The sequence below is a fragment of the Narcine bancroftii genome, chromosome 6, assembly GCF_036971445.1.
Source record: "Narcine bancroftii isolate sNarBan1 chromosome 6, sNarBan1.hap1, whole genome shotgun sequence".
Taxonomy (NCBI): domain Eukaryota; kingdom Metazoa; phylum Chordata; class Chondrichthyes; order Torpediniformes; family Narcinidae; genus Narcine; species Narcine bancroftii.
The window spans coordinates 94,723,541-94,751,183 of record NC_091474.1 but is presented as its reverse complement, the minus strand read 5'-3'; the positions used below and the strand labels follow the sequence as shown (position 1 = coordinate 94,751,183).

General features: G+C 45.4%; 1 protein-coding gene across 13 annotated transcripts in view; it reads right to left on the bottom strand.

Annotated features, from left to right (window-relative positions):
- Nucleotides 1–3,241: 3,241 nt before the first annotated feature.
- The window catches only part of LOC138736373 (paired box protein Pax-2-like), a 289,107-nt gene continuing 264,705 nt past the window's right edge, over nt 3,242–27,643 (bottom strand). For 10 of the 13 annotated variants that reach the window (XM_069885774.1, XM_069885773.1, XM_069885776.1 and 7 more), the window contains 2 exons: nt 10,437–10,523; nt 3,242–7,131 (listed from right to left, as the gene is read on the bottom strand). In XM_069885774.1, coding sequence (XP_069741875.1) covers nt 7,010–7,131; nt 10,437–10,523 — 209 coding nt within the window. In that variant the 3' untranslated portion in view covers nt 3,242–7,009. Of the gene's footprint in view, nt 7,151–10,436; nt 10,524–27,643 lie in introns of all 13 variants that reach the window. The other 3 variants (XM_069885775.1, XM_069885783.1, XM_069885786.1) reach the window with 1 other exon arrangement.

The following is a 27,643-nucleotide window of genomic DNA, read 5'->3' as shown; positions in this document are numbered from 1 at the left end:
CCATGACTCGCGTGGTCATGAAACAATATTTATTTATTTGTATATACAAATACTTGACCTGCAAATGTATTGCCATCTGTATGTATGTTTTGTCTGGGTGTGTGTCTATGTGTTTTGCACCGAGGTTCAGAGAACGCTGTTTCAACGTGCTGTTCTTGCACCATCAGTTTGACTTGACCTGAAAAAAAACACAAAAGTCTGTGCATTATGTAATTGAAGTAGAAATCTAATACTGGAGAAACTCACCCGGTGGGCTCAGTGACTTTTTATAGCAAAGATAAAAAGCAATGTTTCGGGCATTAACATCGGTTTATACTAGCCCACTCTCCTTTCTACCTCACTCCCATTTCCCTCTGTCTTCTTTCATCCAGCTCCACACCCCCCTTCCCTCTCCATTCACAGAGCCATCTCTCCCCCACCCCCTGCTTGCTGGTGCGACCTCCCTCCCTTATCCACCTGCTACTGTTTTTGGGACTGTGACCCTCCCCGCTACCATTTAGTTCGGGCACCTGCTGACATTTTTCCATCCCTTGGTGAAGGGCTCAAGACTGAAATGTCAGTTATGTGTCTTTTCTCCATAAAGAAAGCTGTTGGGCCTACTGAGTTCCTCTCTTTTTGTGCTTTTACTTGATGTGTTTTTAGACAAGGGTGATCCAACACACAAAGTGTGGTACAAAAGCTGACAGTTTGCATGCCAACATCCTTTTGGTGGTTTTAGAAAATTGAATGGCTCTGCCAGGTTGCCAAAGCATTGCATCTGTCAGACTCTGAATGCAGATGGATATGGCATCTTGACCAGCATTATATGAGATCTCTTCCAACAACCTGGAAGAAGCCTACAGGGGCTAAACAAAAAATAGCCTCGGAGAATTGCAGCTGTATTGTGAAGTATGATGGCAAACCTGGAATACTTTCACTTTTAAATGACCTCTCTCTTTGGTTCACACCTAACATTGGCCCAAGTCCTTACCTGCACATAAGCATCCACTGAATGCCTGCCTCTTTCGCCTTCTCTGGAGATTGTACCATCAGCCTCGTCTCCCTCTGAGAGAGGGAGGAAGGGTATGCCATTCTGATAGCTGGTGGTGAATCAATGGGGATGATTACCCCTCATAGCCATTGTCCTGGGGAGGCATGTTGGGAGGGAGCTGCACTGTAATGTTAGGGCAGAAACTGAATACAATTACATTTCACATTTTAAATTTTAAATTTAGAGATACAGCACAGTCTCTTCCGCCCCATGAGTCCGTCTCAGCCAAGTGCACAAAAATTAACCTATGACCCTGGTACATTTTGAAGGGTGGGAGGAAATCAAAGCACCCGGAGGAAAACATGCAGGCACGGGGAGAACATACAAACTCCTCTCGGACAGCACGGGATTCGAACCTGGGCTGAGGGTGGCTGAGGACAAGGAAGTCCCCTGAAGGGCGTCGGGTACTGAAAGCTTCCTAATCGGAGGTCTGGACCTGGAGCTCAGGCTGCCCAAAATCTGGAGGGCAGTGTCTCTGAAGGAAATCTCTTTTAAATCTCTTTCTCTTACTATTGGGGGCCCTGGGAAATGCTCAGCGTGACTCTTTGTTTGCCTTTACAACAGCCAAAAGTTGATGTACCTCATGTATATATTTGCATTATTACATGACAATTAAAGGAACCTCGAACCTCGTGTGTCAGGGAACAGAACTTTGTCCACCTTCCTGCAGGTAGATGAGATTCTTCAACAACGATATCAATGGTCAGGACTGCCCTTCCACCGTAACATGGGCTGGCACAGTGGTAGTGACAGCGGGTTCAGTCCTAACCTCCACTGCTGTCTGTGTGGTTGTCTGTTCGTTCTGCTTATTGGGTGTCATGGCCACCAACCCTGGGACCCTCCAGTTTCTGCCCTAATGTGTGTCAGTGCATGGGGCAGTTGAAAGGAATATGAGGTGATGGGAAGGATGTGGAAGGTTCAGATGTGGATGCAGAGGACATTTATCATGACGCTGCCTGGTTTGGAGAATAGGTCTCATGAAGAAAGATTGAGGGAGTTTGTGCTTTTCCTTTTGGGGTGACAGAGGAGGAAAAATGACTTAATAGAGATGAACAAGATTACGAGGGGCATAACCATCACCAGAGCCAACACCAGAGGACAACTGAGTGGAGATGCCAAAGGGGGCCTGGAATGCATTAGGCAGGGATGGTGCTGGAGGCTGGTACAAGAGGGTCATTTAAGAATCTCTTAGACAGTCATGTGGATGTAGAAAAATAGGGGGGGGGGGAAATGGGCTGTGAGTGAGGGAAGGGTTAGATTGATCATGAAGTTTGAGGGTTGTAGGTTAATTAGTGTATTTAAGCAGCATGGGGTCATGGGCCGGAAGGGCCTGTTACTTGTTGTATGTCTACATTTAAATTTTAATTGAAAAATAAAACTGTGAATTTAATTTAAAAAGTAGATTCATATAGGTTAGCACCACATTGTGGGTTGAAGGGACTGCGCTGTACGGTCATATTCTATACACTGAAGGATTAGTGCTGATGGTTGATGCAAACTCGGTTGGTCAGGCTCGGCATCATGGGGGGGGGGCATTCACAGGCCATGCCACCCCCCAAGAGTTATTGAGCACTGTCCCGCCCCCAATCCACCCACCCGCAGCACTAGGGTGTTGCGGGCCGTGGGAAAAGTCGGCTAGGAGGCTCCGTCGCGTCCCGAGTGGGACCAGAACAGGCTAGCCTGTGAGCCCCTGGATGACAGTCACCCAAACAAATTCACGAAGGCCAGAAAAAAAGGCAAATAAAAACTTATCTCAGGAGCATGTTTGGGCAATGGTGGACAGAGAAAGTCTGGGGGATGTGTTTAGGAACAGATCCACTAATCATTACTGGGATCTGCTTGAACCACACGGATTGCATGGGAAACTATTATCAGGCACTGGACTTAGCCAACGAAGATGGATCAAGTCAAAAGCCATGTTCCATACTACTCAGATGGACACTTCTGAGTGGTGGCAAACCTCGGTGATTGGAAGACCGTGGTTTTAATTGATAATGGCTGTCCGCAGCCCCCTTCCCCACTGAGTGAGTTCTTGAATGGCAGTTTGCACCCCACCCCCACCCCCCCATCATGGTTACCCTAATGCTTCTCCCCTGTTTAGATCTCTTTTGATGCCAACTCTGTGTTTGGTGAAGAACCTGTCTCCCCGAGACTCCATCAGTCACAATTCTATGCAGGAAGATCCATTAAATAACAGGCAAAATACAGGCAGGATATACAAAAGAATTTATTTCTCATGTGCACAAAAAAATCGGAACAGAATATAACTTTTAATGAGAACAACATGGGTCAGTTTGTAGACCATTCAATTTGCCTCGATGGGCCACCACTGTTAGCTCTGTAAAGAGGGGGCGACTTAATGGGGTCCGGGTCGAGGACAATTGACGTGCCCACATGCCCAGCCTCACTGATTCTGAGCGGCTCGCCAGCCCCTCCTCATTGAGATGACATCTACCACATTCACCCAACCCTGCAAACGTCCAACCCCGACCCACCCACTGGAACTCCAGCAGATGACTGTTTAGTCTCATAATAACTGAGATTCCTCTGAATGCAATTATTAAATTCTCCCAGGAAGTACATTTGTTTTAAATGTCAAAAAAACACATTGATTTGAGTCCATTGGATCGAAGCTTTAAAAAAAAATCACATGATGTGCATTTTGTACTCAATGAGACAAGTGAGTTCTATTTCATTGCCCCAATTTCTTCCCATCCCTTTTGTCTCATCCCTGTCTCCCCAGGCTGTCCCATCCCACCCCCTCCACCCAGTCCCCTCCCCTACCCCACATTGGGTAAGCAAGTGATCACAGCATGCAAGAGTTGATCACAATATCTCCACTGGGATTTGGATCACAAAACATCTAATGGTCATGTATTTGAAAAAGAAAAATCAGGTCCAGCAGAGACCGAGGCCTTGGTCAAAACACAGGTCCACATCACAATGAAACAATCTCTGTGATCAAGCAATTTCCAGAATTGGATAATGTCACAACAACCTGCTCATTCTACCAAGCATATCTGACGTGTGTGTGTATGAGTGTGTGTGTGTGTGTGTGTGTGTGTGTGTGTGTGTGTGTGTGTGTGTGTGCGTGTGTGTGTGTGTGTGTGTGTGTGTGTGGTATGTGTGTGGGTGTGTATGGTACGTGTGTGTGCGGTGTGGGTGTGTATGGTATGTGTGTGTGGGTGTGTGTGTGTGGGTGTGTATGGTATGTGTGTGTGTGTGGGTGAATGTGTGGCTATGTCTATGAGTCTGTGTGATTATGTGTGTGTATGTATGTGTTTGTGGGTGGGAGGGTTTTGTGTGTGTGTGTGCTTATGTCTGAGTTTGTGTGATTATGTGTGTGTATATGTGTGTGTGTGTGTGAGAGAGATTTTATATGTGTATGTATGGGTTTGTGGTTGGGAGGGTTTTGAATGTGTTTTTGTGTGTGTGTGGGGTGGGGGTGTGGATATGTCTGTATGAGTTTGTGTGATTTGTGAAATTTTGTGTGTGTGCACACATTTGTGTGCATCTCCCAGATATGTTGACGGGATCAGATTAACAGTGTAGCACAACAAAAGGAAATAAAAGCACGGCAATTCTTGAAATTTGCATAGTGGTGAACCTCCTTGTTTTTTAAAATAAAAAAAGGTTTTTTTTCAAAAAAATAACCCCCCCCCCCAAAAAAAAAGTCCAGTGTGAAAGACTAGGTGTCCTCAGCGGCGTACTCCCACCGAAGTCAAGGGCCATGCTGTGCTCTGTTTGAACTTGGTTGAAAGTACAAATACACTTTAACCGAACAGGGGCTGAGTCTTTTTTTTTGTGGTTTTTTTTCTCTGTTTTGTCAATAAATCTACAAGACACCTTGGTGTCAGTGTATTCGCTAATGGATGCCAGCTGCGACTCATATATACAAGAGGAATTCCTTCACATTGTAAGCAATATTATCCTTACCAAGCAGCATTTTTTTGGCATGTAACAATACAATAAAGTAATTGCTGGGGTTATTATTTTCCACAGTTCATTCTATTAATATGCATATTGAAGATTTAGCTGCATATTGTCATATAAATTCCAGCTCTGTTAAGAAGTAGGTTCTTATAATACTGATTTACAATCAATGCATATACATTCTGTAAATGAAACCTAACAATAACCAAGTCTTTGGCAAATGTTGCAATATAAATTACATTCACTTCTTAATCAGCTGTTTAAGAGAGAGCAGTACCTCATCATCAGCTATTTGTGTACCTTTCTTGATTGGTCCTGCCCTGACCCTGCCCCTGACTGCCCTTCATCAGAACCCCCTCTCCCCTCAGAGCCCTCTTTCCTAAGCTGCCAGTCAGGGTGGGGGCGCCCCGTCGCAATGTGCTCGCCCCCTCGGGGAAGAGAGAGAGACCCCAAACCGCCAGGGGCCAGGGCGGTGACGGCCGCCCACCACCCCGGGCCAGATTTTATCCAAATTCGAGAGAATGGGGCGGTACCAATGACGGGCATGGTGGGGGAGGGGGGCTTCAGGGAGATGAGAGGAATCCTCCGCTGCAGTTCAACCGCTGGTGCGGCGATGCTGACCTGCTCCTACCAACCTCCCGTGGCCTGTAGAAGAAAGCTGCCCTCTGAATGTTCCTATCTCTTGTCATGCACGGATTATCAGTGACTTGAGAGAAGAAGACGGGCTAACAAACTATCTCCTCCCAACATCCCTCCCTGGTTCCAGCCATTCCAAGTTAACCCTGCTCTAAAACCTGTTGCATACAAAAGCCCTGTTACAAACAGTCTGCTATAACCGCCAGAGCCATTTTGCAACTTCTATCTACAGGTCTCATTAATATCTTTCACCACTGGAGTGCAGTAACTGTAAACTCAAAATACAAGCCAAGTTAGTGCCTATTTAATCCTCTTTGTTGTTCTCTCATGAAGGAGTTTTCGCAATATCTTGCGGCAGAGATTGGGTGGTGGTCTGCATCTCCACATCCACCACAAGTGAGTGGTGCAGTCATATCACTAGTGCAAACAAAAAAGTACAAAGAAACGACAGTGGTTCTGTTTGTGGCTTTGTCCAAAACCTTCCGCCGTTCTGGAGTAAAAATGCAGCCGGGTTGTTGCGCGTCGTGTGTCAGATAAACGTGGACTTTTGTGCTGCTCAGTGGTACCGCTTACTGCTTTCGGTAGTTCCCTGAAAAGAATACTGGTCATAGGGAAGAAGGATCCAGCAACTGGGCCATGGGCAGACCATTCCATGGGGCTTGGCGAGTGCAGCTGCAGGGCAAGGGTCGCGAGGGAGCCGCAGAAGCCGCCAAAGAGACAGTGCGTGCACCAGCCGGAGTTCCCCTTGACCCCGGAAAGAGGGCAGGGGACAGAGTAAAGGGTGGTGGTGGGGGGGGAGGAGTGGTAGCGGGGAAGGAGATGGGGGTACTTCCTCATTCCACAGCAATGGGAGTCAGCGCCCAGCCTGCTTGGAGATGTGCCGCCTCGCAAAGCTGACATCGCAGGGATAGAGCGGGACTACGCTGGCTTAACCCTGGCGTTGTATCCAGCTGCAGACTCCAGGCAAACAGCAGACGGCCTTTCCTTGCGGCTTTCTCTTATCGAGTGAATATATATTTGGAATAATTGAAATCACCATATCAGACATTCGGGGAAGGGTGGGGAAGAGTTTGTCCAAAGCTGGAGTCACTGAAGCAATGATGCACTTTCTTTTAATGTGTTTTTAAATCAATCCATTCATTAAGATATACATACATATATATATAAATGAGATATTTTGTTTCCTTTTTTTAAGTTTTCTCAGTCCAGTCTATAAGGAATCAATGGGACTGACATGGAAAATAAAGTGAATAGTCTAAATATATAATTGGCAGTGCATGTTGAAGGATAAATGCTTGGAGCTAGAGTCATGGACTCCCATGTTGACCTATTGAGATGCTCAAGATTCTGTCCTTCAATCGCACCCACAGATTGACAGTTTTCCACATCTTCGTCCACGATTGACATTGATCAGACTGGTACAATGTGGAGCCCAAGAACTTCGTCTTGCAGTTTCATGTGGTTGCCATAGAAACTAGTGGCGGTCGTAGGCAGTGGCAGCAGTGGGGGGTGCAGAACCCCTGGATGCGGCACTATAATAATAAGGGGAACCTGAAAGTTAACACAGGAGAAGGTGGACAAGTTGGAAGGACATATATAATTTATCAACAAACAGTGCACAGCCAAGAGAAGGTAAGGTTGTAACTGGTTATTGTTAATCCAACTCATTCACACCTGCCTTGTTGATTCAACTCCATTACATCGGCTCATAAAAGAATCAGATATGGTGCTTATCACTGGAAAGCTCAAGGGATTAATTTGGACATTAAAGACCCTCCCGTCCCATGAGGCCACGCCACCCAATTGACCTACAGCCCCTGTACATTCTGAAGGGTGGGAGGAAACCAGGTTGCCCAGAGGAAATCCACCCAATCGCGTGGAGAACATACAGACAGCGGCAGAATGGAATCCCTTGACACTGGCGCTGCGACAGAGTTGTGCTAACCATATGTTGAGAAAGCAGCAAACATGGCGTAGCAGAGGGTCTGACAGGAGAGAGAAGGGAAGGGGGTGGGGAAAAAAGATGGAGGGAGAGGGAAAAGGAGAGGCCAGGTGAGGGGGTTAATGGAAATTGATGTTAATGCCGTCTGGTTGCAGAGTGCCCAGACAGAATATAAAATGCTGATCCCCCCATTTGTGGGTGATCTTGCTAAAGGCAGTACATGAGGCCATGGAAGAATTTCCCCCTAATTTTCCCTTTATATATTTCCCCTTTCACCCATTACCCATGCCCTCTAGTTTCTCTCTCTCCTAACCTCAGTGAAGAAAGCCTGCTTGCATTTACTCTGTATGTACCCTTCATAATTTTGGAAACCTCTATTAAATTTCTTCTCTCTTTCTACGCGCCAAGAAATATAGTCCTGACCTGTTTAACCATTCCCTGTATTCCAGTTCTTCAGGTCTTGGTAACATCATGAGATCTTATTTCCTAACTTGGCCCAAGGGTTTATCCTTGCTTGTTCCAGTGGCTTTTGTAACCAGGATAAGGGGAAATCGTTGATGATGCACAAGGATTATCTGGCAGGTTGGAAGATCTCACCTTGCCTCTCATTGCGAGGCATATCCAACACATCAGACCCAGCCTCTCGAGGCTGGTCAGAGGAAATTCCAAACAAAAGGCAGACTACACTGATCACTCCACAACAAACACCTGGGGTGCTGCTCCTGGCACTAATTTGGCCACTGGCAGCGGGGAGAGCGCATGAACAGTTCAACTTTCGTGCAGTGCCCTTGTTGTTCAATAAAATATGTTAATCCTTTGCAGCCCTGGGGTTTATGCCAATCCCCCTTTCAAGCAGCAAGCCTGCACTTTTCATTTACGGTGAGATAAAGCCTTCAGACACAACTGGTCACTAATTGCCTACTTGGTCGGTGCAGATTTTAAGGATCATTTGAAGGCGAGGAGGGGGCGAAGGAGGGTTTAGAGAGAGAATTCTCAGTGAAAATCAAACTTGTGCAATGGTGACCTAAGGTGTCTTTTATGGGACATTTAAAAGAATCTAAGATGGGCACATGGATGTAAGAAAAATTAGTGCCACGCTATTACAGTGATCCGGGTTTGAATCCTATGCTGTCTGTAAGAAGTTTGCATATTCTCCTCATGGATACCTTCTGGTTTCTGGTGTAGGTCAATTGGGGAATTTGGGCAGCATGGGCTTGTTGGCAGGAATATATGCCTAAATGAAACTCAATTAAAATCAAGGGTTATGGGTGTGAGGTGGGGAAGGATAAGATTGTTGTGGTGTAGGTGCACCTGGGTCGGCACATCGTGGGCTGAAGGGCCTGCACTGTGCTGTAATGTCCATAGAGGGCAGCAGGCAGGAGGTGATGGCAGAGGGAGGAAGGGACACTGAGGGATTTGAAAATAGGGACAAAAACATTCAGAGACACTTTGGCTGTCATTTTAAGTTTAAGTGACCACTTTGGGGGGATTTCAGGTGATACCAAGCCCACTGCTGCAGACAGCGAAGCTTATTTTACCAGAGCAATGAGGAATAAGTGCCATTGTTGCTTGTACCTCATGAAGATGAAAGCATCTTTGAGTAGACTGGGTTATGTAGAGGGTTAGTGGTGTCGTTTTACCTCTGGGATTGGGGTTCAAATCCCACCCAGGCTGGCCCACAAAAGGTTTCTCTGTTTGCTTCCTTCAGGTGTCTTATGTGAGGGAAGTCAAACCTTTACAACCTGCTTTCTACCCGGTGTGCATGCAGAACACATATTGAGTTGAAGTTAATGAAGGGCAAAACGATACAGCTGCTCTTTTGAGAGAAGGGTCGATATCAGAGGGAATTTTACTTTCCTTCTGACCTAGAAGTAACAAATATTCAGCAAATCTGGTCATCAATAATGGAAAAGTTTCCATCCCTAAATAAAATAGAGCTTGCCGTCCCTGTACTCACAGTTTAATTGTTTGGATTGTGAATTATTGAGTAACATTGCACCTAATTTTAAAACAAAGTGTAAACAAGAAAAACAAATCAAAGTCTAATTCACACTGATTCACCAGTAAAAGAGTTTATCCACAGGTTGGCTTGGATTCACAGTTAAGTTATTTATGAGGGTTAGAGACTATTCATGAATGAAACTGCATATCTGTTCATCTGTATGGGCCAACATATTTAAGAAAGATTCACACAGACGCACGCGCACGCACACAGACATGCACACACAGACATTTACACACACACAGACATTTACACACAGACACACACACGCACTCACACAGACATGCACACACAATTTCACACAAACACACACACATTCGCACAGATACGCACGCAGACATTTACACTCAAACACATGCACACAGACATGCACACGCACATGCACGCACATACACACACACACATGCACCAAATCATGCATGCACAGAGACACACCCACTCATGCACACGGATGCTCATACACACACACACACACACACACACACACACATACACACACACACACACACACACACACACACACACACACACACACACACACACACACGTGTGCGCTTAGAGGGGCAACTCAGAGTATTGAAGGCAGTCGTGATATTTACGTCAGCCTCCATCCTCAACGCCAGAGAGTCTGAGGCTGTGATTTGTGTGATCTCACCCCTCCCTCAGCAGTGTTCTCATTCGCTGGCCCATTAAGTGAAACTCAAATGCACTTTTGTGCAGGAATTAAAAGAGGACTTTGAAAAGATGAATCAAACTTCAGCAACATGAAATTTAAGCAGCAAGATTCTGTGTTAAGGTGTACCTTTTCAAATTCAAGTCACTTGCTCACACAGTAAAATATTAATTAAATCTAAAGGAGGAGGCATTAAGTGCATGGTTGTAATAACACTCACTTAGCAATCCTGGGTTAGTGAAACGCCAAGCCTCGTTGTAGGTCGTGTACTGTGGATGGGTGTAAGGATTTCCCGAAAATTCACTGCCTGGGGGTAGAAGTACAGAAAACAATGCTTAAGGCCGTGGTATGTTGACAAGTGGAAGCCTTTCATTTGTTCCTCCAGCATTTCGATGCTCTTTTACTACAACCGCAGACTTCCGTGTTTCAGTTCATTTGTTTTGGATGAGTTCTCTGCCTCTGGTTAAACCATTCACATGTGTTCACTGCTGTGGTTTATTGCTACATTGAATTAACATCAGAAATATTCTTAAATCAAAAAGACAGTGCAATGAGAAGCAGCATTAAATATGTACACAGGGGGAGCGATGCGATAAAGCTTCAAATTGTAAATATACGCTGAAGACACAAGGCAATGATTTACACCGAGGGGTAAGTGTGGCCATGATTTGCATCTCATATATAAAAGGAAAGCACTATAACATGGGGGTAGATTCCGTGCATGTCAATTGAAAAAAAATGGCAGTGGGGAGCAAAGTCTCAGCGCTCCCCGCGGGGTCCCCACTCTGTCTGCCGTCAGCTGTTCTTTTCTTTTTTTTTCTTTGGCTTGGCTTCGCGGACGAAGATTTATGGAGGGGGTAAAAAGTCCACGTCAGCTGCAGGCTCGTTTGTGGCTGACCAGTCCGATGCGGGACAGGCAGACACGATTGCAGCGGTTGCAAGGGAAAATTGGTTGGTTGGGGTTGGGTGTTGGGTTTTTCCTCCTTTGCCTTTTGTCAGTGAGGTGGGCTCTGCGGTCTTCTTCAAAGGAGGCTGCTGCCCGCCAAACTGTGAGGCGCCAAGATGCACGGTTTGAGGCGTTATCAGCCCACTGGCGGTGGTCAATGTGGCAGGCACTAAGAGATTTCTTTAGGCAGTCCTTGTACCTTTTCTTTGGTGCACCTCTGTCAGCCGTCAGCTGTATACAACCCTTAAACAGCCTGTTAAAGGAACCGACAGAGATTGATTTTAAAATCCCGCCACCGTGGGTCTGGTGCGTGATCAGCCACAGGTCCCAAGGGGAAGGGAAGGGCTTGGGAAATGCCCTGTTTGAGAAAGAAACAAGGGAGGCGGGCCAGTGAGGGTGAAGAAAACACAGGCTGTTGGTGAGGCGAGGCACCCCTCCCGGGCTGCAGGCGACCACGGGCGAAGACCTCACTCCAGGCTGCTGGAGACTGGCTAAAAGGGATAGCAGGTATCGGAACAGAGGGAGTGCTGGAGGTGTCTGAGATGTGCACCTGGAGCTCGGGTTGCTGATGGGTCGGACTGAAGCTGGTGTGGTAGTGGAGACGGCAGGAGCACTGGATGCAAAGTCACTCTGGGGAGCCAGTGGTGGTGGGGGGGGGGGGGGCTCTCTTTTGCTTCTCTTTCTCTGACTGAACGGAGCGCTGAGCTGATAGCAAATGTTTGATTACCCTATGGTAGAATAAAGGAAATGTCATATTTTTTGGTTTTACAGCTTAACAATAAAATAATCTTGAATCTTGAAGGGTGAAAATGACCCTTGAATTTGAGCATTGAAAAATTGGGAAGAACAAGGCAGAAACCTAGAAGTTGTGTAGAAATTAAATCAACTGAAACCAGGTGCCTGAAAAACCTTGTTCTTGAAGACCGAGTTCCTCAGGAAAGGCTCAGACCCAGAATGTTAGGCCCTTTTATAGAATGTGTTACCAATCAACTGCATAAGACAAGGATCTATGATTAATAGGCTTTAATCACCTTTAGTTGTCATCACGTCTTACATAGTCCATTCCAAGGCAAGGACGTAACAGCCTTTATCCGGGAGGGAGGAGTCCCAGGTTCATAAGCTCATACATACAATAAACACAGTGGTAGTGTGACAGATGATGTTGTGTTTGCATTGTATGCTTTTAGAAGATAAGTTGGGGCACATACAAACACTTTAAAACAGATCTTATTTATAATACTGGAGCTCTGCTCATGCAAGACATGTTGGGGTCAACAGTCTTTGAAAAAGCTTTGGAGAGTGCCCAAGGGACTTCACTAGTGGATTGTTGTTTACAAAAAGGCAACAAATGAAAGAACTTGTCGGAGCCACAGGTTGTCTGGTGTGGCACTTGCTGTTCTAGGAAGGTCATGTGGGTTTTCAAGCAGAGAGAGTCAAACAGACTTTCTCTCAGAGAGAGAGAGGGAGACAGAGATCAGTTCTATAGTTTGACAGTCAGCAGCAGCAGCTAGGACTGGAACAGGACAAGCAGGCAAGCTTGTGGAAAACCCCATTTGGAAGACAGGTTGTGAGTGCTTAGTTCAGCCTGGTCAAAGCCCTTGAGATCATGCAAGAGGAGAGAACTAGCTGTCTAATGTTTCACTTGAAATAAGAGAAACAAAAAGGAATTCTGTGGTGATCTGAAAGAAAGAGCTTATCATCTGGAGAACCCTGAGGGCACAAGTTTCTTCAGCAAGACACTGAAGTTACTGATTAAAAATGAATCAGTTATGGGTGTCCAGCGAACAACAAATCTCTCTCTGAAATCTGACAAGAACCTTCCTGAGCGGTAACCATTTACCTTTCAAGCACCAAGGCCTGGTGAACTTTATAAATGTTAAATTCTGTGCACAGTATAAGAATTGCCTGCAACTGGTGAACATGGAGAAATGAGAAGTGAGATTGGACTGTGAATCAAAGAACTTACACACACATTACATACACATGCACTTAGAATTAGAAGGGGGTTAATTTAGGTTAGTTAAGTCAATAGTGATAAGTTAAGGTGTGATTCTATTTTCATGTTTAAAGATAATTAAAAGCAACTTTTGTTTAATTAACCATTTGTCTTGGTGACTATCTATTGCTGCTGGGTTTTGGGGTCCTCTGGGCTCGTAACAGTAGCACCACATAGAGAAAAGAAAGGTGAATGTGAAAACTGAGATTCTCCATCTTCACATCGTTGCACTTACCTCCATGAAAGGTCCAAAGGTGGATGAACTGCTGGATTACGCTCCAGCCTCCATCCACCTGCATGAAAGGAATGCTGATGACGCCATCAGCCCATGTCCCAAGTACAAATTTTAAAGTACTCAGTGTATTCAGATACAGGATGATAGCGACCACAATTTGTCTTTAAAGGATCATTCATATGTGTGATGGCTAAAGTTCTTTTTTCACCTGCTGGCACACACATTTTGACGTCACGGAGATGGGCGGCGCTAGGGCACCACTTACCCCGCCCTCCCTCAGCTCCAGAAGACAGCTCCTGACTCTGTTCTCCTTAACGGACCCACATTAGAGGCCATAAATTCACCTGATTTTTTTCCTTGAGCCAGTTTAATGCGGGGTTGCACCACCAAAAGGCCTTTCGATGGCCTTCCTATGGATGCTGCATGCCCTGGTGTGATTCTCCAGTGCTATTGTGCGCTGCACACAACCCCAGCATTTGCAGTTGCTCTTGTTTCCTTTACTCGAAGGGATAATCTGCCAGGCAGGATTGAACATTAATTCAGTAATGGGAAAGGAATCTGGATTTGAATATTCCAAGCCATGACTATGGACTGATGCCTTCCAGTGCTGTCCAATATTGGTTAACATGCCAAAATGCTGGAGGAACTCAGCCGGTCTTTTCAGCATCTATAGGAGACAAAGATATGTTGCCGACATTTCGGGCCTGAGTCCTTCTTCAAGGAAAAAACAGAAAAGATAGAAGCAGGATGTATCAGAAAGTCTCAGAATTCAATCAACGGGGGAGGAATCCAGACCAACGAAAGGTGTGATAAGGGCCAAGGTAAGAACTCATCATGTCTGCGTGAAAGGGAATGGAGAGACCACAGAGAAGAAGGGGGTGGGGGCTTTAATGAATATTAATTCCATCCGGTTGGAGGGTGCCCAGTCAGAAGATGAGGTGTTGCTCCACCAGTTTGTGAGTGGTCTCCATCTGGCAGTGCATGAGACCATGGACAGACATGTTGTCAAGGGGTGGAGAATTGAAATGGGTGGGCCACTGGCTGATCCAGATTCCTGCGACGGGCAGAGCTGAGGTGCTCAACAAAGTGCCCTCCCAGTCTCTCCAATGTAGGGGAGACCACAACGGGAGCACTGGATGGTTCGATATGGAAGTCAAAGGAGAGGGAAAGCCTTTAAACCACCATTCGGAATCTCATACATAGTACAACAGGTAAGCCATCACGAAAGAGCAGAGTTGCAGAGAGATATCCATTGGTATTGAGTCAAGGAACTAGCATTCTGCAATTTTGAGGTAAATTCAGGAGTGTGTAAATGGTGGGAAAGAAACTGTCCTTGAATCATTTGATACCTGTGAATCTTCTTCTTGATGGGGTTGGGGGGAGGGGCAGGGTATTAAAGAGAATGTGGCTGGGGTGGGATGATTTTTTTAACATGTTGTTGCTTTCCCAAGGCACGGTGAGGTATAAATAGAGTCAATGGAGGCAAGGGGTAGGACTGAAACACTTCCACAACCCTCTACGGCTTTTTACGGTCTTGGGCAGAGCAGTTCCTGTACCACATAGTGACGTGCCCTGGTAGGACACTCTCAATGGTGCACTTGAAGATCGGGGATGCTGGCGGAATGTCAAATGTCCTCTGGCATTTGAGGAAGTAGAGGTGCTGGTTCACTATCTTGGCCATTGTGGATGGTACCAGGACAGGTCATTGGAGATGCTTGGCCCTGAGGTCACTGGATGTGCCATCAGCTGTAACAACATGTACAGGTAACAACTTCTGCAGGGTGCACCTTTAAATGCATCCTCTCAGGGGGCATCATGGCGTGGGCTAGGAACTGCTTGGCCCAAGACAGTAGCAGGTGGTGAAAGAGGCTCAGTCCATCGGCACCATCTTTAGGTGCCTTGGAAAAGCAGTCAGCATACCAGGAAAGAGGTGTAGGTGCAGCAAAACCCGTACTTGCCAACCCAGCTATATTTTCTTAACCTTCCTCTTATCAAGCACAGAAGGTTCACAATTAAAACCAGCAGATTCAAAGGCAGAATCTTTCCCACCAGCACCAGACCCCACAGAACCAGTCCCAATACAGTAAAGTAATGATGACTTTACTCTAATACCAAACCATCTCTTTCTGTAACTCTTTCCTTTCGTGCTTTTGTACAAGGTTGTACTATGTATGAGATGCCTCATGGTCTGCTCACAAAGCAACGTTTATCGCTGCATTTTGATAGATGTGACTATAAACTTGAAATCATTGGTCAATTCCTTTACTCTCCCATGTATTTCCTCAAATTACGTCATACAGTTCAACTCAAACATTCTTATGGTGTCAGCAATTAATGACCACTGGTGCCCTAGACTGAGCCTTAGTAAGGTCCCACCCCACCCCTCCCCGCCCACCACCGTGGCTGCCCCGCTACCCCCACCCTTCGTTGAATAGAATAAAGCAAAATTGTTCCATTTATTAGCCTCTGGGCCGCAGCGTGATGCCCTCCCCTCACATATTCTAAATTTATCCACCAGGTGTGTACGCTGTGCTTGGCAATGGCAGGATAGAATTGATGGGCTGAGTGGCAATAGCCCAGTGGAGAGGGGTGCATGAGGATGGGCTGGGCCGATAGCGGGGTGCTTTGGTGCTGGCTGCTGGCGGGGACCTCATCACCGGTCTCTGACACAGGGGTGCGTTTGGGGCAGTTTGTGCCTGTTCAGCTCTCTACTTCACAAGGCCCCCACCACCCCATTCCCCCCAGGCATCTACCAGCCCACCGTTCAACCATTGCAAACCCTGGGTACAATTTCCAGAACCAGCCTTGTCGGTCATAATTTAAACAGCATGAATAATTAAAGTGATCGCTCACTCTGCTCCCATGGCAGAGGGCCCAGGGTTAATTGAATCAGCTCTCCCCACGTTTACCGTGAGCAACGCTGCAGGAGCCAAGCTCTGCAGCAGGAGGCAGACCTCAGGCTCGTGCGCAAGTACAAATACAAGCATTGATTGACAGGTAGCATTGGGACTGGCGGAACCCAGAGATGGAACCAAGACCCCCGTCCTGATTGGGTGGGCAGGGACAATGGCTCATTTAGTTGAGCAGCTACCTCGGGGTTCCAATGACCGGGTTCAATCCTGACTTCCAATAATGACAGCAGAGCTTTGGCACATTCTCCTGGTGACTGCATGGGCTCTCTCCAAGTATTCCAATTTCCTCCCAATGTCTTGTGGGTGTGCACATCAACTGGGCATGATAACTTACCCGAGTGAGTGGGTGAGTGTTAGAACGTGAGTGGGAAAGAGGAGAGAATAAAATAGGCCAAGGTTGATGACAATCATGGGTATGATGTCTCCATGGACTTAGCTGAAGAGCTTGTATTCCTGCTGCTTCTCTCTAAGATTGGTTAATTCCTTTTTCTTGCTTCTAGGAACATAGACCATTCTGGTCTTCTGCTTCTTGGTTTGGTGGGAAGAGATGTGGGCCAATTGTTGCCAGTTGATGGATCCGGCTAGTTCAACCTCATGAGAGAGCTTACACTTCACTGTGAAGGTCTTTGCTAACCCTACAGAACAGGACTTTACGGCAATAAAATATTTCCTAAAAATACCCTCTCAAGAGCCATATTTAACAACTTGCATGCATGACCTTACCTCTGAGCAGAAAGCCCTGCAAAAGGTAGTGTGCACAGCCCAGTACATCACTGGCTAATCAATCCCCACCATCAAGAACACTGCCGTCAAAGATCATCAAGGATCCACACTACCCAGGACATGCATTGCTCTCAAGGCTGCCATCAGGTAAGATATGGGTGCCTCAGAACTTGTACCACCAGGTTCAGGAACAGCTGCTTCCCCTCCACCATCAGATCTCTAAACAATAAACTCAAGCAGAGATTCTTTTAAAGACTTTTACTTTGCATAGTATTTATTATTGAATATTTTTATTTTTGTTATGCACAGTCAATTTGTTTACATTTCTCTCTTTTTGTATACATATCTTTTCCTCTTTGGACAACTGATAAGTGGTCATTTTGCCTGGCCCGCAGGATAAAGAATCTCAGGGCTGGATGCGATGCCATGTATGTCCTCTGACAATAAATTTGAACTTTGAGATTCTGGGGCCAAGTGCAATACACAAATATGCTGGAGAAGCTCAACAGGTCTCACATCATCCATAAGAAGTAAAAGGTGACCAATGAATCTGTGGCCCATGACTATTCATGGAGTTATACAGTGTAGAAGAAGGCCCTTCAGCCCAACTTGCCCATGCCAACTAAAGTGTCGCACTTACTCTAGTTCCACCTGCCTGTTTGGTCCATATCCCTTAAAATCAGAGGCGGGCAACCTTTAACTATGTGTGGGCTGGATGGTGTGTGCCTGATGTTACCATAAATGACATTTAAAAAATTTTTTAAATGCACTCATTCACTCAGACTGAAAGATACAAGCATTCACATTACAATACAAATATTTACATATGCACAACTTAACTGAAGTAGACATATATTGAAAAATCTACACTCAGTAATGCAGGGGTGGCCAATGTGCCAAAATAAGCAGCGACAAGGAGGTCTTGCGGGAGCTGGCTTGGTGGGCGCCATGTTGTATAAGTTGAGAGCGAACAGTGCGCCAAGGAAGGCTGTAAGGAACAGGTATGTGTTCCTTGTTTGTCCAGGGTGCGGATGGGGGGCAGCATAGATTGCCCACCCCTGCCCTAAATCCATGTATCTGTTTAAATATTGCAATTGTACATGTATCAACAGTCCATTCGATACACCCACCACCCTCTGTATAAAAAAAGAGTTACTTCTCAGGTCCCTTTAAATCTCTGCTCCGCTCACCTTAAAGCTCCAGTCTGTTCAATCCTCTCGCTGTAGCTCAATCCTGGCAACATCCTCGTAAATCTTCTCTGAACCCCCTCCAGCTTGATGACATCATTCCTGTGGTGTGGTGATCACAATACTCCAAAGGTGCCCTCACTAATATCTTACACAACTGCAACATGACCCCCCCCCAACTTCTGTACTCAATACTCTGAGCGATGAAGGCCCATGCTCTGAAAGCCTTTTTGACCACTTCATTCAAACTGAAAGGGAGTGCTTGAGGAGGGACTGAGCACCAAAATGAGTAGAAGATGCCCATCACTTCACAAAGTCCCACTCACCTTTACCTGCCCCCTCCCACTCCCTCAATTGAAATCTCACATTCCTGCATTGGCCTCAAAAGCCACAAAAGCAAAGTGCGATCCTTGATTCCCAATGACTATCTAAAAGATTACAATCTGTGAGGATTGGTAGGAACATCTCCTCCCATCAATATCACATCTCAACAGGGCTGCGCACTCAGCCCCCACCCCAGTCTACTCCCTGTACACCAATGACTGTATAGCAACACCATCCAGATATCACAATACTGCGGTGAGTTCTACAAAAGGGGGAAATGAGGCAGCGTAGAGGAGGGAGATTGAAAACTTGGCTGAATGGTGCACCAACAACAACTTCACACATGTCACCAAAAGCAAGGAGCTGATTGTTGACTTCAGGAACGGAAAACCAGATGTTTACGATCCAATGATCATTGGGGGATCAGAGGTGGAGAGGGTGAGCAGATTTAAGTTCTTGGGAGTCACTATCTCGGAGCATCTTTCCTGGACCCAACACACAAAAGGCATTGTGAAGAAAGCCTCTACTTCCTCAGGAGTTTGCAAAGGTTTGGTATGACACTGGAAGGCCTGGCAAATTTCTACAGATGTGTAGTGGAATGTGTGCTGACCGGTTGCATCATGGTCTGGTGTGGGGACACCAATACCCCTGAACAGAAAGCCCTGCAAAAGGTAATGGACAAAAGGTTTGGCTGTTTAGAAATTTTGAAGTTGAGTTTGTAATTTTCTAAAGGATAGTGGATGGCAATGTCTCATCAGAATTTTCCAATCAATGAGGCCCTTATTTGGAAACTCTTCAATGCTGAAATCTTGGAATAGAACTGCAGGAAAGTTGAAAGGTTACCAGCCTGAATCAGTGACTTCCTTTCTCCGCAGATGCTGACTGACCAGTCGTGTATTCCCACCAGTTTCTGTTTGATTTCAAATTCCCAGCATTTACAGTATTTTATTTTTGTGCGTGAACAAAAAGGTGTTCATTTAAATCCATCCATTGTTAACCCATGGAACAATCTTGATAAATCCAGCATCACAGAATGGTGGACTCAACAAGCTAATTGGTTCCATTGCTAACGTTTCTTTCACACACAGAACTTCCTGTTGAATTCATTGACATGCCTATGTGGGTCCTGAGCAAGACAGAAAGCTTGTGACTCATGACCAAGCCGTGATTTAAATATTTACACATGTTTCTTCCATTCTCTGACCTGAAAATGCTTCTCATGAACCTGAACGACAGGTTAAGTAGAGGGGAACCAGATATACTCAAAGCAACTTCCTATAATCTCTCCAATGTTTATCAATGACTTGGGAAAGTATGTGTTTGATAACGTGCTCTGGGTAAGATGTGACTGGAAGAAAGGTCTTCTCATTTTAAATATTAATGAAATACTATATATTGAATTGTTCTCAACACTGGAGCTTTTCTTATTGTGAGGGAGATCCATTCTTTATCTTTATCTGTCTTTTCATTTCATTTACACTTTACAACACATCTCTTCTCTCTTCCTTTTTCTCTCTCTCTCATATACTCACAATGAAACACACACACACACATTTCAGATTCCTTTGTCCTGTGGGCGCAGCAGAATTCCCACCAACTGGTAGTGCAAAAAAAACTGTATACAATGTACACATGTAAACAAATAAAAAAACTGTAAACAGATAACGAATGTAAACAAACTGACTGTGCAATACAGAGAGAGCAAGGAAAATTCAATAAAGCCCACAAGAGTCTTTAAACGAGTCCCTGATTGAGTTTGTCATTGAGGAGTTTGATGGTGGAGGGGGAGCAGCTGTTCCTGAACCTGGTGGTACGAGTCTTGTGGCTCCGATACCTCTTTCCTGATGGCAGCAGCGAAAACAGAGCATGTGCTGGATGGTGAGGGTTTTAAATGTTTGCTGCTGCTCTCCGACAGCAGCATTCCCTGTATATGTTCTTGATAGTGGGGAGGGTTTTCCCTGTGACGTCACACACAAAAAACTCACACACACAGATTTTCTCTATCTTCTTTATTCTTTCTCCCTGATTTACAAACATTACAGTGATTGTACTTAACTCTTAGAGTTACCCAGTCAAAGAGGGGCTTGAATTAAAATGAGAAAGGTTTTCTCAAATGTGATGATCACCTATTCTGATGAGAATCCATTGATTGTTTTGGCGACTTTTTAAAATTAAAGGTGTTCAGATTTAGTACGCACCTTCAGCTATCTGTTAAGTTAAGTTAAGTGCTTACATTTTCAGATTTCATATCATTAATGTGCTAAGGTGGTGGGACATTTTCTCCTTAAACTTTCTTTATAGATGCTCAAACGGGAAGTGGGGGGATCGAGGGGGTGCCAAGAGAAAGAAGGGACTCCGAAGGGATCTCTGATCATATCAGAGGTTCAGACCCGGGAGCTCGGATTTGCCAAGGACTGGACGGGAGGACATATGTCTGCAGAATTTATAGGTACGCAGGATTCCAATTTCAGATTTATTGTCAGAGTATATAAATGGCATCACAGAAAACCCTGAGATTCTTTTTCCTGCAGGCGTGCAAAAATTAGAACTAATTGGTAGTGCAAAAAATAAACTGTACCCAATGTAAACACACTGACTGTCTAATACAGAGAGAACAAAAAAGAAAATCAATAAAGTGCACAAAAGTCCTTAAATGAGTCCCTGATTGAGTTTGTCATTGAGGAGTCTGATGGTGGAGGGGGAGCAGCTGTTCCTGAACATAGTGAGGTGAGTCTTGTGGCACCGATACCTCTTTCCTGATGGCAGCAGCGAGAACAGAGCGCGTGCTGGGTGGTGTGGATCCTTGATGATTGCTGCTGCTCTCCGATGGCAACGATCTCTGTAGATGTTCTCGGTGGTGGGGAGGGTTTTGCCTGTGATGTCCTGGGCTGCGTCCACTAACTTTTGCAGGGCTTTACACTCAGGGGTGTTGGTGTTCCCATAACAGGCTGTGATACAGCTGATCAGCACACTTTCCACCACACCTCTGGAGAAATTTTCCAGAGTTTCCAATTTCGTGCCAAACCTCTCCAAACTCCTGAGGAAGTCAAGGCACTGACGTGCTTTCTTCAGGATGCCATTGGGGCATTGGGTCCAGGAGAGATCCTGCGAGGTAGTGACTCCCAAGAACACTCAGTGTCTCTGAGGGGACTTCCTTTTATCTCTATTTGTTTTCTTGATGGGGTCGATGGGCTATAGTACCTTTTTTTGGGACCTTATGACAGGCAAAAGTTGATGAATTTTAGAGTAGCATTGCATCTTGGGTACTAAAGCTACCTTGAATCACAATGTAGTGCAGCCACAGAACACCAGAACCCTCAGAAATGTTCCAATTGGGGTTTAGCCCCCTGAACTGAAGAATTTGTCAGAGTGTTGTATCGGTGGGACGTTCTCAGACTAGAGAACACAAAATGTTTTGGGGTCCTTCAGCAGGTCAAGCTGTATCCATGGAAGGCAACAAACAGTCAACATTTTGGGCCCTTCGTCAGCAATAAGATGAACCGAGAAGCTACCTGAATAAAAAAAGGTGGGGTGAGGGCTGGGTGAGGAGAGGTAGGGTGGGAAAAGTGTGGGGGGTTGGAAATACAGGTGAGGAGGGAAGGATCAGAGGTGATGGGGAAGGGGCAGAGGGCTGAGAAAGATGCTCTGTGATCGAAGGAAGGAAGTGGGTGGGGAGCTGAAGGGTGTGGGTGATAGATAGGTAGGGAGGGTGGTGGGGGAGAGGACAGAGGAGGAGTGGGGCTGGAGAGATAAGGGAAAACGGGGAGTGACGGAGGTTGGAGGTTGATATTAATGCCGTCTGGTTGAAGGCAGCAAGGTTGGCTCAAAACATTGTCTATTGTCTTCCTGGGATGCTGCCTGGCCCAGTGAGTTTAAATTTAGACATACAGCATGGTAACAGGCCCTTCCGCTCATGTCCCCGTGCTGCCCAAGTACCTGATTAGCCTATACCCCCCATATATGTTTGAACGGTGGGAGGAAACCAGAGCACTTGGAGAAAATCCATGCGGACATGGGGAGAATGTACAGACTCCTTACAGACATCATGGGATTCGAACCCCGGTCGCTGGTGCTATAACAGCACTGTGTTAACCATGTCACACACGGTTCTTCCAACACTCTTGTGTGTTGATCCAGTTTCCCAGCATCTGCAGACTTCTTGTTTACCTTTATGTTCCCAGACTGTGAGGTGCCAGATTAGTTAGTCTGTGGCCTTGCAGATCAGAACATTTTGATTTAAGAATTATAACAAAGTGGGACACAGAAAATTTGCAGAAAAGATAAGGTGCAGTGAGTTCAGTCAGTACCTGAATATACATGTTCAACACAAACCTATCAAGCTATCACTGAAAGAGTATCTACACAGAAAGGACCATCATGTCAACTACTACTAAGAGCGTCCTGGTCGGCTGCATCACAGTGTGGTATGGTTTATGCATAGAAATGGATCGGAGGACCATAAGAGTGGCAGAGAGGATCACTGGAGTCTCCCTCCACCCCCCCCCCCAACCATCGACGAGATCTACCAGAATCGCTGTCTTAAGAGGGCATGCAAAATTATCAAGGACCCCCTTCCACCCCACACACAGCATCTTTCAGCTGCTCCCGTCAGGGAAGGGATACAGGAGGATAAGAGGCAGCGCCACCAAGCTGAGGAACAGGCTCTTCCCACGGGCAGTGAGAACGCTGAACAACCAAAGGAACTGCTCACACTGACCATCTGAGACCTGCATATTTACAAAAAATATTTATTTATTCTTAGCTTTGTATAATTTGTCCTGTGTATGTATTGCTTGTCTGTATGTGTGTGATGTCTACGTGTTTGGCACCGAGGACCGGAGAACGCTGTTTTCTCAGGTTGTGCAAAGGAGGAAAATCCCAACACCCAACCCCAACCCACCAATTTTCCCCTGCAACCGCTGCAACCGTGCCTGCCTGTCCTGCATCGGACTTGTCAGCCACAAACGAGCCTGCAGCTGACGTGGACTTTTACCCCCTCCATAAATCTTCGTCCGCGAAGCCAAGCCAAAGAAGAAACATGTAATTGAATAAAAAGGGAATGCGCAGAAGAAGAGATAAAGTTTTATTTGGCATTTTTGGGCTGTTCAATGTTCCATATCGACAATTCTGAGATGAATGGTGATCATGAGGTATGATCTAAACCAGTGGGCCTCAACCTTTTTCTTTCCACTCACATCCCACTTTAAGCATTCCCTATGCCATCGCTGCTCTGTGATTAGTTAGGGACTGCTTAAGGTGGGATGTGAGTGGGAAGAGAAAGTTTGAGAATCAATCATACCTCATTGACTTTCATAACTCTAAAGAAAATGGGCCAATGACAACTTTTCTCAAACAAAATATTTCAGTAACAATTGGGTCTGGAGCAGTGATTCTCAACCTTCCCTTCCCACTCACATCCCACCTTAAGCAATCCCTTACTATTCAGAGAGTACCGATGGCATAGGGAAGACCGAAAGTGGAAAGACAAAGGTTGAGAACCACTGATCTAAATAGTATTTTCAACACAAATTTGAGCAAAAGGATTAATAATCTTAACCTTGAAAGGAGGTAGCCAAAATCTGCATCTGAAGGGAGGCATAGCGGCAATTTGGTTGACTATGGGTCAAGAGATGTGGAATCAAGGTCAGCACGATCCCAGTTACAGTACATGGCGCTGCACCACTCTTGGTGAAGAGCCAAGGAAACTCAGATATCTTCATAAAGATCAGGAAACCAAGCCATAGACAAGAGACAAGTTGCTCGGAAGGTCTGAGACCTCAGTGCAGCATCTCTTGGTGCAGACAGGATGTGATTAGAATAATCGGATCTTTTTAAGGTGTTTTCGACAGCCCTGAGTTCCCTGTGAAACCGATAGGTACCGACATCTTAAATTTTTAATTCGGACATACAACACAGAAACAGGAGGGCAGAAGGAAAACAGAGCACCCCGAAGAAGCCCACGTGGTCAGGGGGAGAATGTACAAACTCATTACAGACAGTGGCAGATTCGAACCCCGGCTGCTCGCTCTGCATTAATTGCTCTGGCACCCTCTGCGCTCACCAAGCCGCCCATCCCGTGCCCCTTGCTAAAGACCCGAGCACAGGAAGAACAGGTCAGAGAACTGTAGAGCAGGGAAAAGCAGGACCTCCATCCCATCAAATCCATGCTGGTCATCAAAGCGCCCATTTGCAATGATTCTTCATTGGAAACATTTTTATTATTCCCACTTTTCTGTCCCCTCGTTTCTGTCACCTTCCTACACTGGCAATTTACCATGGAACCAGCACATCCTCGGGGTGTTGGAGGGAATTGGAGCACACATGAAGAATGTTACACCGACGGCAATCGGGGGCAGACCCCTGCCCACTAGAGCTCTGTCAGAGGCAGCACTCTGACACTACATTTATTATTAATGCTGCTTTATTTATCGACATGACATATATTCATTCATTCTTTAATCCTTAATGCACATTCTTTTATTTATTGCCTCCAAGGTTAAACCTGAAATCCCATCACATTAAGTTTAATTGACAGTTTTTACAGGGAAAACTTCACAAAAAGCTACTTTGAAAATTCAGTTTCACAGGTGTTTATCAGCACCTGGGTGTTAACCCTCAGTTAGTATTCACAAACTGAATCTTTAAAGTTTGACCCGACCTCCTGCTCAAACATATTTTGAAAGTAACAGATATAAATTCTTACACAGACTATTTGATTAACAAAGAAAATAGGAAGCGATTACACAATTTTCTGCTTGCATTAAATTTATTGCAAGGTATTTATGTGGCTAGTTCAAGAATTGAGGGTATATTTGCATCTCCCAGATAAACCTTTTGTTATTTTTCCAGAAGAAATTTTTATTGAATCAGTTTTAATTATAAAAAAAATTTGACATACAGCACTGTAACAGGCCACTTCGGCTCTACGAGCCCATACTGCCCATTTAATACCCCATTAACCGACACGCCCGGTGCGTATTTGAAGGGCAGGAGGAAACCGGATCTCCAGGTGAAAACCCACGCAGACATGGGGAGAACATGAAAATTCCTTACAGGCAATGTGGGATTCGAACCCCAGTCAGGTTCCGATCGCTGGGACTGTGAAAGCGTTGCGCTAACCGCTACATCTATAAACAGCTTTGGAATCAGAAGTGATTGTGTATTGAAATTAAGAACAATGGTGTTTGCTAAAAGAAACACCTGTGTACACAAAGAGGACTTTCAATTCAATGGCCAGCGCACAGAGAGGAGTCATTGCTTTTGAATTATTACTTCTAAAGTGGTTTGAAGTTAGTTAAAAGACAGCAGTGATGTCATGTTATGGACAGGGAGCAGGTAGGTGGGACTAGAGGGGCCGAGATGGCCTGTTTCCGTACTGTAATTGTTATACGGTTATAATGATAATACTAATTATATTAGATCAGTGGTTCTCAACCTTTTTCTTTCCACTCACATCCCATTTTAAGTAATCCCTATGTCATTGGTGCTCTGTGATTAGTAAAGGATTACTTAAGCAGTTACCGCAACACTTTCACACCGTCAGCGATCGGAAACTAACTGGGGTTCAAATTCCACAATGCCTGTAAGGAATTTCTATGTTCTCTCCGTGACTGTTTCAAATGTACCTAATGGACTCATTATGTGCAGGGTTTCAGAACTCTCAAGGAAATGGGCCAATGACAATTTTTCTCAAGCAAAATATTTCAGTAACAATTGGGTCAAGAGCAGTGATTCTCAACCTTCCCTTCCCACCCACCATTCATAGAACATAGGGATTGCTTAAGGTGGAATGTGAGTTGAGAGGGGCAGTTTGGAAACTACTGGCCTCAAAGCATATGGGGCAAATGCAGGCAGGTGTGGCTAGTGTAGGTGGGATATTTGGTCGACATGGGCAAGTTGGGGCAAACGCTGTGTGATTCTCCGAGTATAGGACTAAGGCAAGTAACCTTGTCTGAAGAGGGCATGCAAAATCATTGAGGACCCCTTTCCACCCTGCACATAGCATCTTTCGGCTGCTCCCATCTTGGAAGAGATACAGGAGTATCCAAGCCAGCACCACCAGACTGAGGAACAGCTTCTTCCCACAGGCAGTGTGAATGCTGAACGACCAAAGGAACTGCTCACACTAACCCTCCGAGAGTCATGTCAAGTCATCGTTATTTGTCATTCATACCATGTATTGTATGGGAAAGATGCAATAATATTTCTCCAGGACCACCAAGCACATTTACATAAATATAAGTTAAAATAGAAAATATTAAGACGCATGCAGTAAAAGTCCACTATCCACATCTGTTATGGAAATTCAGGAGCCTGATGTCTTGGGGGAAAAAACACTGTTGCCTAATCTGCACCCGAGTGCTACAGTACCTTTATGAAACAATATTTATTTATTCATTTATCTAGATGTCCTGTACATGTATTGCTTGTCTGTATGTGTGTGTTCTGTCTGGGTGTATGTCTGCGTGGCTTGCACCGAGGACCGGAGAACACTGTTTCGTCGGGTTGTAGTTGTACAATCGGATGACAATAAACCTGGCTCGAAGAGGCAAAGATCTTTCAGGCCTGAGCCCTTCGTCAAGGTTTCTCCAGCCATTTTGTGCATTTACTGTGGTTGCAAACCACCATTCATAGAATGGACACTATGGGACCTGCTGGGTATTTACTACAATCACAGTGTCTGCCGACTTTCCAGGTAGATATTGAAAAAAAAAAGATGCTCATGACATTGGAAGAATAAAGAACAAGTGAATACTCGTCCTTGTGGGTAAATCCCTTCATTAACTCTCTCCGAGTTGTTATCTGGTAGTTCTGTAGCTTTAGTCCCTGCAAAGCCCATCCTCCACCGAGCCATTCTGATTTAGTGTTGGTTCTGAGGAACCATCCTGTCAGCTTGGCATAATCTATTGCCCCTTTCACACTTACCAGTGATCCAAGGTATTAACTACCAATCGGCCTTTAAAGTGTGAAAGCAAAATCAGCTCAATGCTGGCGTCAGATGACGTCATCTCCTGCTGGGAATTGTCGGCCTCAACCCCTATTACAATCCCCGGCATCTCCAGATGCTGGCATTGCAATCAGGCAAGTGTGAAACTGGTAATTGA